Genomic DNA, 21,951 nt, shown 5'->3' with positions numbered 1-21,951 from the left:
CCGCCACTCCATGCTCCGTCTTTTGGTCTCTGGGGTTGAATTGTGCAACCATGTTTCATCACACGTGATGATGGATTGCAACAATTCATCACCTTCTGCTCGAAACCGATTCAGAAGCTGTTCGCAAACCGTCCTGCGTGTCCACTTCTGATCGAATGTCAGCTGGCGGGGAACCCACCTTGCACAGATTTTGCGGAAGCGTAAGTGGTCGTGAATGATTGTCTCAACACATCCGACACTGATATTCACCTCGGCACTGTTACTCGCCGGTTCTCAAGAATCATTTGCTCAACACGTGCGATATTCACTGGTGTGACTGCAGTCGGGCGAATGTGTCCATGCGCTTCATTTGTCACCAACTCCCGTCCTTCGCGAAACTGCTCACACCATTCGTACACACTTGTCCGCGACATCGTTTGTTCACCATACTGTGCTTGCAATCGTCTGAAAATCTCAGCTGGTTTCACTTTCTCCTTCACGAGAAATTTGATTACACACCACTACTCCACAGCCACAGACACACTGCTTGCCGCCATGTTCACTGCAACTGCTGCGCATGCGCGAAATACGTCATGCCAGCCGCTAGTTACTCGCGAAGGAATACATTACGTCACCCGCACGTTTCATCATGATCCGGCTATTCATCGATTTTTTACGTACGAAAATCCCGGTCAACCTTGAACGACCCTTGTACATTTTTCTATATCTTTTAAAATATCACTTGAAGTGTTAATTGGGTGCTACTGAAATCATCCCTTACTACACACTCCATACTACGTTTGATGATACAGATATCACACAACAAAAAAGGGGCAATATTCAATCATAGTGCCTAGCTTACATTCCACTCCCCGGCAGAAACAATAAAACTCCCCTTCGTTCCCGAAACTTCGGAGCTGTTAGCCTTTGATGAAGATGCGGAGGGAATTTGCATAATGACATAAAAGTCACAGATTTCTGTATAAATGGGAGGTTGCAACAGGGGCAACAAAGGTACAGATAAAGAAGCTCCCCTGTAAAGGAAATTTCTGAAGTCTAGAGAAGAGAATCTCCTAAATACTTGCCGCTACTAGACTTCTTATAAATAAGTTGAACGAATGTAATAGCTGTTGTTCATGCTCCCTGAATTTATCCTTCACCAAAGTTGTGAGCAAAATAATATCGGCTGTCTACATATTCACTCTTCACGACAAACAAATTACACACAATAGTTTTACCTAATGTCAAGTGGGCTGACCTCAGTGCAAGGGGGGGAGGGGGCTAATGGTAGTTCCAGGGGGCTCAGCCCCCCTGGCCCCTGCCTGGCTACTAATTTGTTTGCACTAGCCATTACTAATTGTAAATTGCGTAATTAAAAGAGTGTTACTTGAATAAAAAATCTTGTATTACTTCAAATATAGCGTTATTTTTGTGGGAAATAGTTGAAAATCAGTTGAACTGCTATTCTTACTTTTTCAATTGAATATGAAGTTACAAGGGGAGAGGAGTAAATCTCCATTCAGTATAAAAATTTTATTGTGAACACCCGTATGTGAACCGCACGTGATGCCACTGCTCAGATCTTGTACCCATTTCACCTTTCCGTGCACTACCACTGGTCTCAGAGGAAGAGTCTTGCATGTCTGATAGTGGACAAGTTAAAGAAAGTTTGGACAATGACAGTGATTTCCAAACAACTTCACATAGTGAACGTCTTGCCCAGAATGAATTGAGTGACCTGATCAGGGACTTACATCTTTCCAAGGAGTCTTTGGAATTACTTGCCTCCAGATCAAAGAAAAAGGAAGTAGTACTTCAACCGGAAATGAACATTTCATTTTATCAAATGAGAGAAAATGATTTGCTGCCAATCTTTGCTGAAAACAAAGTGCCCCCTGCATATGCATTGGGAGAAAATTATTTGTATTTTTTTTTAGCGTTGCTCTTCCATTACTTTACCTAACTTCTGCTAAGACAATTAACATTATTAAATTAAAAGGGTGAAGGTTATTGTTATTGATTTGCTTTATTTTTCTTCGCTTTTTGTGCTACTTTTGGCTAATTACAAAGATGGGGATGAGTGATGATATGATGAAATTGATGAATGGACAAACAATAATCCATGCCCAGGCCAGGATTCGAACCCGGGACCCCAAAATGGGTGAAGGGTGGATAGATGCACAGGCCAGGGCTCAAGCCCAGATCCTTCAGTAACGAGAACATGAGATGGAGAAATTAGGGAAATCAAGAAATGTAAAATTTTTGAAAAAACATTAATCATGTACAGCAATGGTGTTTCAAAAATCCAATTGAAAATTACCTTCGAAGAAAAATGCAGTTTGCTTTACTGATACCCATGTATCCAAATGGTTAGCGCTTTCCTCTCATCTTTGTTGTCGGCTGACCTCCATAGGGGAGCAAGTGGTCCAGGATCGGTACCCGGTGGAGGCACATAGTGGTTCAGATCCCACTTTAAACTGTAGGTCCAAACCCGATTGGCCTTTCCGTGCATAAAGTGGACTTAAAACAACAAATCAACCAACCATGAGGGAGTGGTTACCACAGTGTCTTACGACATAAGGAGTTCCGAGTTCAAACCCCAACCTGGGCATGGGTGCTCTTTGAGTGTGTCCCTTCATTAATTTTATTGTATCATCTTCACGATTAACCAATGTGACAAAATAGCGACGCTAAGTAACAAAAATCAAATCAAATCATTGATTGATTGTTTTGATTTGGTTTATATTACTTTGCTTTCCCGCCACTTTTGGCTAATCATGGAGATGATATGATAAAATTGATGAAGGGACACACACAAAGAACATGCACGGTCAAGTCTAGATTCAAACCAAGGATCTCTGGCTTAGTAGTCAAATCAAATCGTTTTTGATTTTCGAAAAGGGCTGGGAGTTTCGTGTACTTGTTTTCGTAGTCATTCCTCATTTCACAATCTTTTCCTCTTTGACGTTCTTTTTTTAGGAATATTAGACCCTAAAAAAGGGGGGGGGTTATGACTCACACCAAGCCCCCTTGGGCACTTCACTGACTGCTACCCCAAGTGTCGACATCACCACACATCGCTGGGAAAACTGGTGCCATTTATAGAAACAGCAGGTCAAATATATCCAGAAACAGGTTTAATACAAGGGAACCAAAAAAGTTCTTGCCGTTCTAGAGCAGTGTTAACAAAGAGCAATACAGTGGACAGTACGTACCTTTAGGTTTCGAAGTAATCTCCATCAGCATCCAATACCTTTTGCCAATGTTCCTGCAGCTGCACAATACCCTGCGGATAAAACTCGGTGGGCTTGGATGCAAAGAAGTCCGTGAGTGCGTTCCATTTGCAAAGGATCTCCCACGGAGGTGGTTGTCGAGGGAATGAAACAGGTGGAAAACTGTTGGTGCAAGGTCCGGTGAATATGATGGATGGCACAGTGTCTCCCAGCCAAGTTGCTGAAGGGTCTCCCGGGTCCCCTTTGCCACATGTGGCTTGGCATTGTCGTGCAGGAACAGCACACCCTTGCGATTCACCAATGCCGGCTCCTTCTGCCACAATGCACGGTGCACCCTTTGCAACTGCTGAGAGTAGAGATCAGCAGTGATGGTCTGACCAGATGGAAGGAGCTCGTAATGCACCACTTGCCGACAATTCCACCATACAGAGAGCATAACCTTTCGTGGGCGCAGAGGTGGTCTTGAGGTGTGAGGAACAGGGTCACGTGGCGACAACCAACATCTGGTACGCTTGGGAGTGTCATAGAGGACCCACTTTTCATCACCAGTGAGCAAGCGATCAAATATGGATGTGTTCAGGTGCCGAGTGAGCAAGGACACACAGGCTGTAACTTGTTGTTCCTTGTTGGCTGCCGACAATGTGTGGGGTACCCACTTTCTTAACTTGTATGACTTCCCTATCCCATGCAGGTGCAGTCTGACTGTTTCAGCGGAAACATGGAACCTTTCTGCAAGTTAGACCACTGTCCTCCTCGATGGCTGCTTTCAGGGCCTCGTTATCCAACACATGTGGTCGTCCACTGCAAGGTTCATCCGAAAGGCTCACATCTCCCGAACGGAATTTCTGGAACCAATGCCTGGCAGTGCGTTCATTCACGGCATTCTCCCCAAATGCCTGGCAAATGCGGCGACTTGATGCGGCAGCTGACAGGCCCACTTTAAAGTCATACAACAAACACACGCAAACAAGCTGCTTCGATACCTCCATTCCTCTTTGACACTGGACGAGCTATGACTGCTGCGTGTGCGCAACGTGCCTGTATTACTGACAGTCGATGGTTAGACTAACTCCCGATCACTTGGCAGGCACATGCGTCATTTAGTTTCCTCCCTGTGTGCGCATGATTAATGGGACGTCAAAAACGACAAGAACTTTTTTGGTTACCTTGTATTTGAGGCACCAAAATGTGTGTTGGCCAATGTAATAACATTTATTGGATGCCTAAGAGGATGTTCTTTTTGTGCATTGTGGCAAGTTTGAAAAGCATGTACTTGAAAAGTCCCAGTCAGAGAGAATATCTACGTGCATGAGGCTCCGGCCTCTAAAGGTTAATTTACTCTCCCCAAGTTTACTCTCTGAAGTTTCTTATCTTCACATAAAAGGGCCAAGGGAGACTAAACATATCTGAATAGCGAATCACAAAGAGTCATGTGAGTATTTGCTATTTTTTGTCCCTTCTAGCATGACATTATGCTATTGCCATCTGGATCCACAGATTCAATTTGTGGGGAGGACAACTATTTTATTGGTTAGGAACCCAACTTCAAAGTTTAGGTAGAGATAATGCAGAAATTATCTGAAAAAATACATAACTTTTTTTGTAAAAATATTCAGAGATTGGGCATTTGTTCTCATGTTTACCCAAGTATTTCACTAACACTTTGTTTATGTTTCCTGTAAATGCTTAGAGACCTACAAGTAAAAACTATGACTGGTGTGCTACTTTGAAAATTTCAAATTACAATCTTAATTTTTTTTCTTCTGTAGGTATGGTTCCAAAACAGGAGGGCAAAATGGAGGAAACAGGAGAAGATGGCTGTGAAACAGCAGCATCAGCAACAGCAAGGAGGAATTGTGCAAGGATCTTCCCCTCTTATCCAGAGAGTGGTTTCCATTCCAGGTAAATGAAAATGAAATTAATTCTATTTCAGCAAAAAAGCAGGCTTGGCCAGGACTCAAACCCACGTCTCTGGCATACCATATCCCATTGTTCTACTAAGATACCAAGCCAGCCTGAATTAACCTAATTTTACATTTTTGACTAAATTTCTATGCAGTACATCTCCGGTATGTGCCAAATCTGTTTGGCACATTCAAACATGAATATTTATACCTGCAACATAACACTACCAATCTGTCCCTATCCTACCCAAGTAAATTTCTGTAAATATTATCTTAATAATAATAATAATAATTATTATTATTATTATTATTATAGAGTGGTTTCCATGGTCAAGTAATCCTTGGAGCGGCAGCTAGTGCGTCAGGCAGTGAGAGCACGTCTGCCAGCATTTAGATCCACAGCTGTATGTTGACCTTGGCACTGGATGCATCAGTGTGTCAGTATCCAGATAGCTGGTATCCAGTTTGCACATGTTTGTTAATAAGTGTTTTAGAATGTTTTGTTTCAGTTTACACATTGCTGGTGCTTTTCTGCAGTCGAATAATGCCACACTATACGTACAATTTAAAACAACGAATATTTATGTACGACTCTTATGTAATTACGAATTCTTGTAAGGAATTGCAGCAGAATTCCCAGATGTTCCTGTTCCACACAGGTAGAGTGTTTGGATACTTGTGAACAAATTTAGGAAAACAGGGTCTGTTCTTTATAAGAAGCAAGGAATGAAACGGCGTGTGCTTACTGAGGAGAAATCAGACAACATTGGGACATGATTGGAACATACTCCTCAAAATCCCTCCAGCACCTCACAATAGAAACATACATTTCCATGACGTCTGCGTGGTGAGCTACCAAGCTTTTAAACCTGAAGCCATACATTAGAACAACTGAAAGCAAACATCAACAGACAAATTGAAGTAATTTCAGAAGAGGTATGAACTGATACGTGTGAGTGAAAATTTCCTAAAAAGATGCTGTAAATGTGTGGATGCAGGAAGACATCATTTTCAACACCTCTTATAACAAGATACACACCTAGAGTTCCAGTTACATGGATGTTGCATGCAGTTTGCTTGCAGACGTGCTCTCACTGCCTGGCACATTAGCTGCCGCTCCACGATGAGTTGACCATGAAAAGCACTGTATATACAGTGGACAGGCAAAGTCAAGCTAAGTACTACAATGTTAACCTTTCCACTGCTGCCAGGGTTTCCCATGGAATCGCCAACCTTGTAAACTTTTACACTCATGCAACTACTACATTTCCTGGGCATCTACAATTTGAAAAAAAAAATGACATAAATAATCTAGCACTATTAAAGAATGAATGTAATTTGTGAGTTTTCAATATTGTTCAATCTGAGAAAAATTGTGCAGCAACTTTGAAGACTGTTTGATGATGAGACTTGAACCTGTGACATTTGCAATACATTCTGCAACCTTAATTCTTCTTCTTCTTCATAAGGCACTACAAATTCATACACTGAAAGTTTTGACCTTCTCAACAATTTCTCTCCATTTTTTCTGTCCTGGATGCACTTTGACCATTCGTTGATCTTCATCTTTCAGATCCTTAATAACATCATCTATCCATCTGTTTTTTGGTCTGCCTTCTGCTCTTGTTCCTACTGGGATTTGTATATCTCTTTAACTAGCCTTTCCTCTGGCATTCTATGAACATGCCCAAGCCATATTTTTTGAATAGCTCCAAAATGGCATAAAAAGATTTGTTTCCGTACACAATTCTCTCTTTGATTTCTTCTTCTGTTGTGTTATATCAATTCACTGTTGATCCTAGGTATTTAAAGGATTTTGTCCGTTCTATATGATCGTCTACCTCTCGCATATCTTAGGTATTTTGTTTTTTGTGCATTTAGTACAAGCCGAAAATGTTATGAATGCCCAGAAGAGAAAGCAAGATTTTGCATATGTAGACAGGACCCGAATCAGGGCTTTACCAACTGAGCGACTGAACCAACCTTAATTGATTGATTGATTTGGTGCTTCAAGTCCACTTTTTGCACAGTAAGGCTAATCGGGACTGGACCTACAGTTTAAACTGGGATCCAAACTACTATGTGCCTCCACTGGGTATTGAACCCAGGACCCCTTGATTACAAGGCGACGACGCTACCACTGCACCATTAGGGAGGCCGAGCCACCCTTGACTTTGACTGATTTTTCGTTAAAATGTCTATATAGTACATGTCCTGTGTATGTCCAATCGTAAGATGTTGCGTGTATAGTGAACAAGCACAGAAAATAAAGGAGAAAGAAGAAAACTGAGGGGGAATTCCCAACGGTTGAGGTGACATTTTACTTCTGTAGTCAGCACGAGCTACCACTTGGAGGTGAGGATGACAGTGGCCTACTAAGGGAGATTTCACATCCTGTCGCCTGAGGATTTCACAAATCAAACGTAGGTATGTGCAGCCTCTTGTGTTGCTATGGTGTGAAACATTGCTTTTGATTGGCTCGTTCCAAACAACATGTATTGCATGTTCCTTTGGCCTGAAATCTTCTTAAGTATTGAAGATCCAAGTCACAATGATGGAAAATTAGGACTTTGTTAAGGTTAGGTGTGAAGGCAGGCGACAGCACCCTAAAGGATCATATCCAAACCTGTAGAAGAACGCATCTTACTTCAGTCTCCAATACGAAATGATAAAAAATTCTGGTGAGCTGATTTTAAAAAAATGTGTCCGAGATAGAGTGGCGTGCCCAGGATTTACGGAGGGGAGGGGGGTTATGGAGTTGAGGATACTATTTTTGATGGTCAGTCCTTATTTTGTAATCTTTTCCTGTCTTTGACGTTCTTCTTTTAAGGAATACTGGGTCAAATTGAGTTATGACCCCACCAACCTCCCTTGGGAACGTCACTGGAGAAAAATGAGTACACATTTGATCATTTTGGGAGACGAAACACATTGTTGGGAACTGAAGGGTTTTCACTGTGCAATGTTTTGCGATCCAGCTGTATTCGAGAAGACTTCCTTTGTTTCGTGCCGATACATGACAAGACTGCGGAAGCTGTTACAGACAATTCTGAACACTTGTGATTGCTTAGGCTTGAATATGAACAGTTTGGTGGGTTTCAGCTTTTGTGAGACCTGCAAATATGGGACGACAAGCCACATTAGTGGTGATCAGGCTCAAATCAGAGAGAATATGCAAGAGCTGTCTGCGTCCACTGCGCAGCCCACAGTTTGAACCTCACATTGTAAAGTTGATTGTCCATCCCATGTATGTGTAACAGCTTCGTAAAAACACTCATGCCTGATGAGAAGAAATGGACAAACGCACATACTGAGATGGTTCCGGCACACAATGTTAATGAATGGAAACAGAAGAGTCGAGTGGTAAAATTAGTTTCGATTTCATGTTCTGATTAAAATGGCAGCCTTGAACAGTGGCAATGACTTAGGGGACAATCCCCATGTTTGCCTCCACACTATGGCCTCTTAATGCCAAGAGAAAGTAAACTGTCCTTGTACGGCACCCCCCCCCCCCTCAACCCCCATTTTGGAACCCAATTGCCACCACTGGCCTTAAACATATAACTGTGAGATTTTACCTATAACCCTTAAAAAATGGTGTCCACCTCGCCAAAAAGGAATTCCTAGATACGTGCCTGGGGCCAACCATTTTCAGTTAGGTTGGCCCAATGTTGGGTCTACCACTTTTGGTTACTTGGGGTAGTTGATCTATTTGGCCATTTGGTGTTCTCCTAGTTTGCTTTCAATAATCTCTGCTAATCTCTTATTTAATAATATGGCAAATATATTGAACTCTATGTTTAACAGTGTTATTGATCTATGGTTGTCACAGTTTAGTCTGTCACCTTTCTTGTATTAGGGGCATCCAGAAAGTAAGTTTTCCACTCGCCCACAGGTGGCAAGCCATGCGTATTGAAACCTGTTTTGCACATGTGTGAGAGGCACATGCCCTGGCTAGTGAATGTCCTAGAAGACGCCTCCTGAAAGTCCTTAGTAGCATCGTGGCAGGGATGAAACATGGTGGCTCTTCTTCCATCTCCCACCACGTGCAAGGTTCGTTCGGTGATCAAGTTCTTGAATGCACAAAACATACAGCCGATCGAAATTCATTGTCAGCTGTGCCAGGTGTATGGGCCAGATGTCATGAGCAAGCAGATGGTGCGTCGTTCATGCAGGACATTTACTGAAGGCTGGCAAAATGTGCATGATGACAAGCGCAGTGGGCGGCCATCGGCCGTTATGGACGAGCTTGTGGAGCAGGTGCAGTAGCACATATTTTAGGATTGTCGCGTCACTGATCGATCACGGAACTAAGCAGCCATTTCCCACAGATTTCTCGGTTGTTGTTGCACGACATTGTTACCAAACGCCTCTTGTTCCGGAAATTGTGTGCCCGGTGGGTGCCGAAACAACTGATGCCTGAACACAAAGGAAGATGCATGGGCACGGCACTGACATTTCTGCAGCATTACCATGATGATGACGATTTTCTCAACTGGATCATCACAGGGGATGAAACGTGGGTTGCATACAGCACCCCAGAAAGCAAGCAACAGTCCATGCATTGGCGTCCCAGTGGATCTCCATGCAGGACGAAGTTGAAAAAGAATGTGTTGGTGCGAAAAGTGATGTGCACGGTGTTCTGAGACAGACAAGGAACCTGCTCATCGAGTTTCTGCCCAGAGGTGAGACTGTGAATGCTAACCGTTACCGTGAAACACTGGGGACATTGTGACAAGCCATTCAGAATAAGTGAAGCAGTAAGCGCAGTGCTGGGGTGATCTTGCTGCACGACAATACGAAGCCGCATATGGCTAGGCCCTTCTGGACAGGTTCGGTTGGGAGGTGATCGATCATTAATCATACAGCTCGGATCTCGCTCCCAGTGATTACCACCTTTCTTGCACCTGAAAAAGTTACTGTCCGGTCAACAATTTTCACAGTGACGAAGAGGTTCAGATGGCTGTCACACAGTGGGTGTCACACGCTATGACAAGTGCCTGAATTCCGGCGGGAATTATGTTGACAAGTAACTGGACAAGTGCTGTATCTGTGGCAATATATCATTGAATGAAATAATGTTTCCTTTTTGTGCACAACCCCAGGGAAACTTACTTTCTGGATGCACCTAATATATTGGGCACACAACTACTTCGTTCCACTGCATTGGTATTTGCTCTTTTTCCCATATGTTTAATATAGGTTTATGCAATTTCTGTTTTAATAGTCTGCCTCCATTTCTGATTAGTTCTTGGGGTAATTACTCTGGTAACCTTAATTACTCATCCAAACTATTCACTGATCTGTTTTCTCCACTCATTTGTTTCATCTGTATTTAAATTCAAATATTGCCAGCTTCCATGGTGGAATGATCAGTGTAATGCACTATGATGCTAGAAGTCCTATGCCACCGGTTCTATCATTGTGTTTGTTCCATCATTCATTCCATTTGTTCATCATTCACCCTCATCATCATGACTAACTCAAGAGGTAGAAAAGTGACATAAAATAACTGAAACAGAAAGAAAGTTCAAATATTCTGCTCATAATTTCTATTTTCAAACTTAATTATCAATTGGATGGATCAGTTGGCTGCAAAAATAACACTAGCCAATGCACTTTACGTAAACATTTGAACAATAGCTTAATTGTTATTGTGGTCCACTTCCTGATTTCTGAATACAGTGCAATGCATGATACATGCATGCAGTTTTATTTATATTACACTTATAAATCAGAAAGGTGTTACATTTTATGTATCATATGCAAGTACATAACACGTAACGGTATTCTGCATGTAATGTTCTTATTAATTTTTTGGTTTGCACTCCACTAAAAATAAACTATACTCCTTTTTCTCCCCTTTCTGGCATTTTTTTTTTGAGGAAATTTTTTTCCTTTAAAATCTGGTCTCTACTAATAACCTTGCTTTCTTTCATCTTATTTTCAGCATCTTCAGGAAGTCCTACTCTTGGCAATGAATCACCAGTATTTTCTGCTTCAAGCCTAGCAACTGCAATCAGTGGATCAACTTTATCTTTAGGTACTAATTCATTTAATCATTTTTTACTCTTGAAACTTTCACAATTGGATTTCAGTCTCGGCTCTCTTAAGTTATACATTCAAACTAAAATTCTTACGTACTCAATCACACAAATGTCCATACATACTCGCATTCTACACATTGTGCTGCTTCTACCCAGATGTACTCACACTGCCTTTCAAATAATAAACCATTATCAAATTCTATGCGGTGGTCCGAGTTTACCTTTAGAAGGTTTCAGTGCAGACTAGGGATGGACAATATCGGAAATTTGATACCATAATATATCGTAAAAGACGATACAATATTTTTTCAATATTGTGATATCAGTGATATATCGTGTCCACGAATATATTGCCAAAATATTGTGATGATATATCACCAAAATATCATGATGATAGATAGTCTAGTTGACATCGCCTGAATGATATTTTTTCAATATCGCGGTATATCATCTGCACCCAACGCTAGTGTAGACCCTTAGTCTCTTTATGTTCCACACTACAGGAACAGAGTGGAAATAGCATCCACTGCCTGCAGATGGAGTAAAGTGTCAGGGCATCACTGGAAATAATGCTTCCTTGTTGACAACATGACATGCAGCATGATTTCTGAAGAAATGCAAGTAACTGGGCATAATATATATTTTTTCATGTTCGTCTTACTTGTCTGAGAGAAGAAACACAACATAACACACACAGTTTGTGTTTCTTCTCTCAGGTATGAAGAACATGTTCTGCTCAGCATATGATGATAAAGCCATCTCTTTTTAGTGTGTTCTTCAACTACAAGGTAACAATATTTATAACAAGTGAAATACGTAGCTTGCACATAGCATGCTGAGCAGAACATGTTCTTCTTACCTGTCTGAGAGGAAGACCTAAACATTTAATACGTTTCATGCTGTTGCTTTTGGTTCTCTGGCTACAAGATGAATCGGATTTTACCAGGATGTTACGGCACGTGGCAAATGAAGTTTTCAAAACTTCAATATAATGAAAGTATTGGTGTAAAACATGTGCACATACTACCACAAGCTGATCAACAAGAAAAACTCTCCAAAAGCCATCAAGTAGATGAATAGTCTGCTGAATGACAATTGCTTAAATACTTGGACCCCAGATGTTAAAATGTAATGTTTTGTTGTCACTTGTTATAACATGTTTTGATTAAATATTTTAATGTTATACATAAATTTTGTCACAGGGGATGTTTAATGGTACAGATTGAGTGAAAAATAAGGCTTGACCAGTATTTGAATAGTACTTTGGTAATGTTAACACAACATACACATGGCATTATTGTCACCAAGAATTCAAAGGTAACACTCTCACTTGTAGTTCATTCATACTTCTTGCTATTTCTTGGGAAATTTGCTTCACCATCTACCTGATAAAACTCATGTATTGGATTCAAACTGATATATGAGACAGCAAGTTTAGCTGTCTTTTTAAAAATGTTATTCCAAGACTAACATGCTACTTGCCTCTCTTCCCAATCTCCTTCATTAGAGCAACTATCAACAGGCCCGTAGCTAGAATTGATCTCGGGGAGGAAGAGGGGGGCCTCACAGGTTAATCAGGGGGGATTTGTAAACCAAGTCCAGTTTTCAAAAGTTTAACAGTATTAAATTAAGGTAATTTGGGGGGGGGCGGCATTATGTTGTTATAAAATTTAGAAATATCATGCAAATACTACAGTTTTTCTATATCTTCTAAAACATCTATTGAAGTGTTAATTGACTACTACTACTTAATACACACTCTATACTATTTTTGATGATACAGGTATTTATATCATACAAGTAAAATGTACAATATTCACTTCAATCATAGTGCCTGCCGTACCCGGCCAAAGCAATAAAACTCCTCTTCGTTCCCAAAACTATGGATCTGTTGGCATTTGATGTAACTGTGGAAGGAATGTGGATGATGGCGTTAAAGTCCCAGATATTTGTCAAACGAGAGGCTGCAACAGGGGCAGGATAAAGAAGCTTCTCTATGAATGAACTTTCTAAAGTCTAGAGAATCTTCTAAACACTTGCCGGTACTAGACTTCTGCTCACAAACAAGATGAACAAATCTAATAGTCCCTGTTCATTTTCTGTGAATTTATCCCTCGCGAACTTGTTAACAAAATAATAGGCTATATGCTGTCTACATTTTCACTCTTCACCTCAAAGAAATTAGAATATAATATAGTTTTTCCTAATGTCAAGAGGCTCGCGGCCCTGGTTACGGGCCTGGCTATCAATCAGTACAGAGGGATTACAAAGGAACTGTACTAATATTTGAATGGGAAACTTTTTCTTACGTATATATTTATTTATTATGTCCAGAGCCACATCATTAAACAAACAAATTGCTTGACTAAACATAGAAAATTACAATTTTTATGTTCCTTCTTATTGAGATGTTCATTCATTTTAGTTTGAAAAATTCTTTGCAGCATTAACAAACTAGAATCTTCAATTTCTAGTAGATTCTGAATCAATTTTCAAATCTAATTCAATAATGCTTGCAAACTGTCAATTTAAATTGCCATATTTCGTGAATTCAAGATTTTATATTCATAATGATAACATATTGATCCATATTAGTACCAGTGTATTGATTTGTATTGGTATTGGAAAGCATAGTTTGGAATTCATTTACTGATACTTTTCTGACATTTTGGTCTTTCATGTCACATAATATTTTCAGGGGGGTCTAATTATCCTAGAAATCAGGCAATATTCGAACTTCCTTTATATTCTGCACCAATTTTGCATGAAACTGTATTTTGTGAATACATAACATGTATTTTAATATTCTGATGTAATCCTTGAATGTCCCCGCACAGTGGCCGTGTGGTCTAAGGCATCATGCTTTGGGCTCTGGCTACGAGATGCATGCAGGTTCGAGTCTCCTTGGGGAAGCGTAATAACTGTTCTCCTGAGATTTCGACCTGTGTATGGGACTGGTGGCCACCCACCATCGCGAGGAAATTGGGGAGCTACGAATGAGTAGCATAACCCGGTCATGGAAACCTACAACGACTGGGGGTTCGTCTTGCTCACCACACGTGACACCGTAACTGGTTGGATGATCTTCCACCTCTGGTGAGCGAGTGAATGAGTGGAATCAAGTGGGAGTGAGGCTGGCAGTCTGTAGGTAGGCCCGGGCCCCCAATGCACTGTTGCGCCACAGGTTATAATCCTTGAATATTTTAAAGCAACATTTTTAGTGAATTGTTAATATTGATCAATACTTTGAACAACTTTTAATTATTATAATTTACAAGCACTGGCATTGGCTCAGCACTAATACATACTTATGTCATACTTTCAGGGGGAAGCAGTCTCGCTTCTCTCAGTCCAACCTCCGGACCGCCATCCGCAGCCACAAGCATGTACCTAGGAATGGACTGGTCTCAAGGATTTTCTCCAACATTGCCTTCCCCATCTCCACATTATTTGCCAAAGCCACTTGGCGAGGAGATGGAAGGAGACATTTTGCTGGGAGACCAAAGAAGCAATAGCCTGTCCCACCTTAGACTGAAGGCTAGGGAACTTCAATCATCAATGATGAACTCTGACTGATATCTGTATTCTGCATGAAGATAAGCTGCTCCATACTTTATCAAATATGAAACATTATAAAGGCCTGTGTACGTGATTCTCTCAACAAAAATATCAGATACTAACTAACGTAGTTATATGAGTAAAACTTATTTTTTATTCATTTCAAAAATGTAGATATGCTAATGCACAAGCGTAAGATGTAATAAAGAACCAATAAATTCACTCTTAATGTAATGTAATCTATTTTTTGATGTTTATAGATCCCTTACTACTTCAATAATTACAAAAAAGTGGATGTGTGTTTAAAAAATGAACACTTTTTATATCTTGCATCAGTCTCGAAGCAGACAGGGGATGAAAGGGATTGTATGTCAGGAAGCAAAAATTACGCAAAGCATCCCATCCCCTGTTAAAACAAGTAGCATCCCCCAGCTATCTCCAAGACTCAATCAAACATCCCCATCAACTAACAATTTCCACTTCGAGCACCGGTCCGTATCTTACATTTTTTTTTAGATACTCATAAACACGGATGTAAAGAGAAGTATCCTTATGCACAGGCAGTATCAACCATCAATATCTCGGGAACTATTTGTGCTATAAGGATAATATCTGGTGAACTGATGGACCAGTGGTGTACTATCCATTGTTATCTGGTTTACTGCCAGTGAACCAACTTCAGCATATAATATAGAAATTGTTGGAAAATTTGAAGATGTCGGACTTCTTTTTGTGTTTTGACTTACATATCTGCATTGGTGTTTATTTCCATTGTATCTAATTAATCTAGATGGGGTGTATAATAAATATATATAATAATTAACAATTATTGCTGAATTTTCAGAATACGCCATGTGACAGATCTACCAAATAACAGCTTAATGCACCACAAATTATCCTCATTACCCTCTAATGGGCAACAACCGATATACAAAAGTAGGTGATAAATTTGCAGCCTCCCGTAAGACATGAATATGTCGAACAGGGCTTGATGGTTTTATTCAACATATTCTCCTCCTTATGGAATGCACAAAGTTGTTGCAATGCTTGCAGACCTTGCAAATAGAAGTCCGAAGATTGCTCTGCAAACCCAGCCTCTGTGCGATTAATGATGGCATCTGTGCCATCAAAATATATACCCTTCAGAACAATTTTTATTTTGGGAAAGAGTCAATATTCTGATAGTGCCAAGTATGGGGAATATGGGGGATACTCCTGCATCTGGAATCGCAGCTGCTCCAGTTTTCCATGGTTTGACGTGCCTTATGGACGGGTACATTGTCCTGCAGAAAGATGACGCCTTCTCCCAGCTTTCCACCTCGAGTTTCACCTTCAATTTGCCCAGCAGACATATACTGTATATCTCTGAATGCAAGACAAACCCCATTTTTCAAAAAGGGATTACAGAAAAACTATTTTCAAAACTTACAAATGGTTACCTTATTACAAGTAACTGATGGAGACAATAAAAGTTCCGGTACACAAAAATAAATCAGTTAAAAAATGCAAAATATACCCCTTCTTTGTTATGGGAACATATTAAATGTGATATTATTTTGTCAATTTGGGCATCCGGAAGGGGGGGCCGTGCCCCCTCCCCACTGGAAAATGAAAGTCAACCAAAAATTATATATTTGTCATATATAATTTCATTTCAGCCACAATTATATGTCTTAATTATTGCATGAATATGATAAATTCAAATTTAAGCAATGTTTTTTGAGGGAACAACACTATTATTGGGGAAAATTTACCTTGTTTGCCCCCCTGGAAAAAAATACCTTCCTTGCCCCTCCCTGGAAAAAATCCTGCGGACGTCCATGTTTGTCACCTATCAGATACAGACATCCCTTAGTCAGATACGGATCCCACTTAGAGAACGTTCAAGGCTAAAGCAGTAGGCATGGCAGAGGGTAGAGTTGGAGCTTAATGGAAGCTCGTGGTTCTGTTCAGTAAAGAAAAGAAGAACTCCACATCATATGCCATGAAAGCAAGATGACCCCATAATCTGGGCATGAATTTCAGCAAGAAACCTAGTTTTGGATTCAGAAATATACAGTAATATGTGGCACTGATGGTTGCAACACATTGGAGGTAATCGGCCAGCAGGATGGCCTCACAATCCCAGAAATTGGTGTGCCTGACTTTTGGTCATTCTCTAGCTCAAATTGCACACGTTTGAAATTCCTCGTTGATTTCTTCACAGTCACAGTGGTCATTGTGGATCTCCTTCGGCAAAAATCCCTTCAGGAAGAGGTACTTGATGAAGGCACGCTGTTAAAATTTACTAATGTCCGGAATCTGGGTTGATATCCTCAATTTGGAGCCAGAAAAAGTAAAGTTCTATTTATTTTATCCGGACATATTTTGAGTGGTAAGTTCACATATTATGAGCATTTAATTGATGGTGTTAGTTTGTGCACTGGCTTGCTTGAACACACGTAGGGTGCGAATTTTTCAACCTCGTATGAGATCCCTCATGATGTGTGAAACTGACAAGGTTGTAGATTTATAATTTACTAGAGTTTAAGATTTAGTACTGATTAAAATGCCAACTGCTCTGTCCATCTCAAGATGGAAAAATAATTAAAGGTTGAGCATCAAACACATCTACATTTGGTCATGTTCATGTAATCTTCAGATGGAAGCTCTCACTAATTTGCATAAAACAGCAGTTCTGGAATACCTGCTCTCTTTCCAAGTTCAGCTTTCAGAGGACAAATCAGTGTAAGCTATATAACATGTGAGAGGTCTTGACATATGTGCCACAGGAGTGACAAAGAAAGTGTAATGCAAAAAGAAGAGAATACATGAAAAGCATCAAATACAAGAAATAGAAGAGCTTGCAAGGAATAAGGATACTAGAAAAATGTACCAAAAAACTGGAGAAATACAGAAAGGGTATCAACCACGACTTGCATTGTGTAACAATAAGAAAGGAGATTTAATGGGAGGAGTACAAGGAATTCTAATGTGATGGATGGAGTATGTTAAAGAACTGCTGAATACACCCACAGTGCAAGAGAGAGAAAAAAGGGAGGAAATAGTATTTTTTGAACCAGAGCCACAAATACCAGAACCTAGCTACAAGGAAGCCATAAAAGAAATGAAGAATAATAGAACCCCAGGAGAAGACAAGATTAAAACAGAACTTTTTAAAGTACGGAGGAGAGAGGATAGTAAGAAAGCTACATGAATTGATACAGATAATATAGGAAAGGGAAGAGATGCCAGAGGATTGGGCAAGGGGTATTATTGGCTCCACTCACAAATCAAATGAAAACTGATTTTAGAAACTATAGAGGAATCTCACTGCTAAGTGTCCCGTATAAAGTTCTGTGAAGAATATTAGCTAGAATAGCACCGTACAGTGAAGACATTTTAGGAGACTATCAGTGTGGCTTCAAGAAAGATGGATCAAACACAGACCATATTTTCTCAATGAGGTGTATACTCGAAAATTGCTATGAACATAACATCACCTTACATCAAATGTTTATTGACTACCAGAAAGCATATGACAGCATATGTAGAAAAGCCCTTTTCAACATAATGCAAGAATTTGGTATACCACAGAAGCTAGTCAGGCTAACTAAAATGGCATTAGTAAACACAAAGGCAAAGGTAGGAGGCAAATATACTGTGAAGAATTTGAAATATCACGAGGAGTAAGGCACAGAGATGTACTCTCAACCCAGCTATTCAACCTGGTCTTGGAAAAAGCCATAAGAGGGATAGAAATAAACAAAGGAGGAAATATATTCAACAGAATGAAACAATATCTTGCTTATGGAGATGACGTACATCTAACAAGCAGAACTGAGATGGGAATCAAGGAAAGCTTTGTACAACTAGAGAATGAAGCAGAAAGAGTGGGTCTCGCAGTCAACAAGGAAATAACAAAGTACATGATGAACATGCGGGAGAAGAGCAAATATCAAGAAGTTAAAGGTATACAAATGAACAACAGGAAATTTGAGAGTTGAGAAGTTCAACTGTCGAGGGACAATCTTAACAGATATGAATAATATATGTGCAGAGATAAACAACAGAATAGCTGCAGGCAATATAACATCAGATCAAAGAGCATATCTAAACATCTCAAAATAAGGCTCTACAGCACTGTAATAAGACCCACAGTTACATATGAAGCAGAAGCATGGTGTCTAACAGCACAAGATGAGAAAACCCTACTGATAATGGAATGAACAATACTAAAGAAAATATATGGATGAGTGAATGATAGGGGACTCTGGCGTATAAGAACAAACAAAGATCTCGAGGACCTATATCAGCAGCCAGATGTTGTGAATGAAATCAAGAGGATGCGACTAAGATTGTTAGGACATGTAGAAAGGATGAAGGGAAGGAGGTGTGTGAGAAAATTAATGTATGAAAGACCAGAGGGAAGGAACACAAAGGAAGAGGTGGCTGCAGGAGGCTGAGGAAGATCTAAGGAAGCTGGGAGTGAGAGGATGGAGGAAGAAAGCAAGAGATAGACCCATCTGGCAGTCCATTGTGGAGGAGCCCAAGGCCCTACAGGGGATGTAGAGCCACACGGTAAGTAAGTAAGAGGTCTGACAATGAAGTTCGCAAACTCAATCCTAGAAAAAGGGCAACATACCTCATTGCTGATTTATCACTATAGTCACCTTTCTTGGGAAGCTGTGCGCCAACACCAGTTCCTAGTTGACCCTTCAAAGCAATTTTGGACTCTTTTTCTGGAATGGCCATCAGAGCTGTTGTATTACCCTTGATGTCCTGAATGTCATCAAACTGTGTTCCTTTCAATACTTCCTTCATCTTCGGGTAAAGAAGAAAGTCATTGAGGGTAAGATCAGGTGAGAAGGGAGGGTGTTTCAATAGTTATTTTGTTCGCTGGCTAAAAGTTCACTCACAAACAGTGACATGTGAGCTGGTGCAAAAAGGCAAAAAGTTCAGGTCATTTTCATCTCATGTTTTTTTCACACAGTTATTTTGGCACTTTCAATTAGTAAACTTGATTAATTGTTTGTCCAGTTGGTACGACTCTCTTTTTCCTTTTTTCATCATCAGTGAGTTCCCTTGGGACCATTTTTGCACACACCTTTCTCATGCCAAGATTTTCTTAACTCTTTCTCTATTCATGTTTACTTGGTCTGATATGCTTCTCAGTCAGCCGACAATTTTGACACACAATTCGACAAATTTTTGTAACGTTCTCGTCAGTTCTGCACCTTAGTGGTCACCTTAACCTATCACCATCAGCAATTCTTTCTCTTTCCTCAGAAAAATGTTTAATTCATTTGTACACTGCCGTTTTCTTCATGGCATTATCCTCATAAACTTTGACTAACATGTTCCTGATTTCACTTCCATTCTTGCCAAGTTTAACAAGAAATGTAATGGTTGTTCATTGCTCTAATTCAAGCTCAGACATTCTCATGAAGGCACACAAAAACACTCAATAATAATGACCACCACTCAGCAAGATAACACCACACAGTGACACGAACATAGTTGTGAGACACTGATATACCAAGGTTATGAAATCTTACCAAGCTGTTTGTACAGTGCTGCCATTGTACTAGGGCAAATTGAAAAGTCTTTGCCCCTATTTTTTTTCAGCTGAAATAATAAACAAAAAGTAAAGTAAAGTGCTCCCCTGTGCATAGCACCACACCATGAAGGCGTATAGGGGTGTGGGGGTAACGCCCCACACTTTCTTGATCCGGTCGTGAGTGGGGGTGATGTGATCAGCATCATGCCCCTGACTGCCTTTACCCCCCAGGTACCCATGTTATTCGACGCTGGGTGGGCACCGGGGCCGCTTCCATTGTTAGAAAAGTTCCCGGATTTGAACCGGCCGGGGATCGAACCCGGGACCTTTAGCATGGTAGTCAGACACGTTACCGACTGAGCCACCGTGGCCACATCGAAATAATAAACATGCAGGGAAATCAAAATATAGGTCTTCTATGTACCTTGCACTATTTTTCCACATAGTCACCACAGCGGTTCAGGCTTTTCTCCCATCGCACCACTAGTTTGGAGATGCCGCTGTTGTAGAATTCGGCCGGTTGATCGTGGAACCACCGCCAGACAGCAGTCTTCACTTCGTCGTCACAAATGCACCTCTGTCCTGCCAGGAACTTCTTCAGTGGATCGAACACGTGGAAATCACTGGGAACGAGGTCTGGACTATACAATGCATGCTCCAGAACCTCCCATTCGAATGACTGAAGTCAGTCGATGGTCCTGTTTGCCACATGAGGCCTGGCATTATCATGGAGGATAACCACATTGTCCAAATCAAGAATATCTTGGTGCTTTTCCCTGATGGCAGCTCGCAGACGTGAGTGTGTATGCAACAATAGCTGTCAGCATTGATAGTGTCACCTCGTGGCATGAAATCCAGCAGGAGTGGTCCTGCTCCATAGAGAACAAATAACACCTTGCTGTTGATGACGTGGACATGTGGAATACTACAGCCATTTTTGCAAACTGACAGCAGCCCCCTGCTGCAGAGCAGCCAAGAGTTAACTCTGCGTCATTCCAAGAAAAACCTATTTCATTGAATGTATATCTCAAGTTTCTCAATCACACTAATATTTCGGCTGAAAAAAAATAGGGGCAAAGATTTTTCGATTTGCCCTCATACATGGATGGTAGCAAATCCTTACACAGACCTCATGTGGGTTAAATAAACTGCATCAAAATGCTACAATTATAACACTATAATTCTTCAGAAACTTGGTGGCTTCTAATCATATTCAATGAATAAACTCACCTGTATAAACCCAACACTTCACCGATCTATCTGTAGGAGTAAATTATTCAATTGTCAATACCTCAAACTACTCAAGGTACGAGGGACACGAAAGTAAGTTCAGTATTTTTTTTCCCAGGGAAGCTGTATTACAAAGTGAGAAAACTAGGGATGTGATGAAGCTAATAATTCACCGATGCCGATGTACTCACCGATAATTTTTGGAATCGATACTGATGCCGATATTATTTTCAGCATGACAAAAATAAATTTGCTATGTACATTTCTATTGCATATTATATGTATATACATATATATCCTCAAGAAATGCAATGTACATTTGCATCTACAAAGGGTGGTTATGTGAACCTTTTAAAAGAACATGGATTCTCAAGAGATTTAACATTAGTACACAAGCAGCTCTTTGAAATGCAAAATGAATTCCTTAATGTTGGAAATTTACTGCTGCCAGATTCAACTTC

The 21,951-nt window shown here is 40.4% G+C and overlaps 1 protein-coding gene across 1 annotated transcript in view; it reads left to right on the top strand.

Annotated features, from left to right (window-relative positions):
* The window catches only part of LOC145998295 (retinal homeobox protein Rx-like), a 44,331-nt gene extending 29,442 nt beyond the window's left edge, over nucleotides 1-14,889 (top strand). Inside the window, exons 4-6 of the mRNA XM_083134698.1 lie at nucleotides 4,982-5,114; nucleotides 11,067-11,159; nucleotides 14,489-14,889. Coding sequence (XP_082990824.1) covers nucleotides 4,982-5,114; nucleotides 11,067-11,159; nucleotides 14,489-14,739 — 477 coding nt within the window. The 3' untranslated portion in view covers nucleotides 14,740-14,889. The remainder of the gene's footprint in view (nucleotides 1-4,981; nucleotides 5,115-11,066; nucleotides 11,160-14,488) is intronic.
* The last annotated feature ends 7,062 nt before the right edge of the window (nucleotides 14,890-21,951 follow it).

Source organism: Lepisma saccharinum, chromosome 14, assembly GCF_977018435.1.
Source record: "Lepisma saccharinum chromosome 14, izLepSacc3.1, whole genome shotgun sequence".
NCBI classification, from domain to species: Eukaryota; Metazoa; Arthropoda; class Insecta; order Zygentoma; family Lepismatidae; genus Lepisma; species Lepisma saccharinum.
This window is presented reverse-complemented; position numbering and strand designations above follow the sequence as displayed.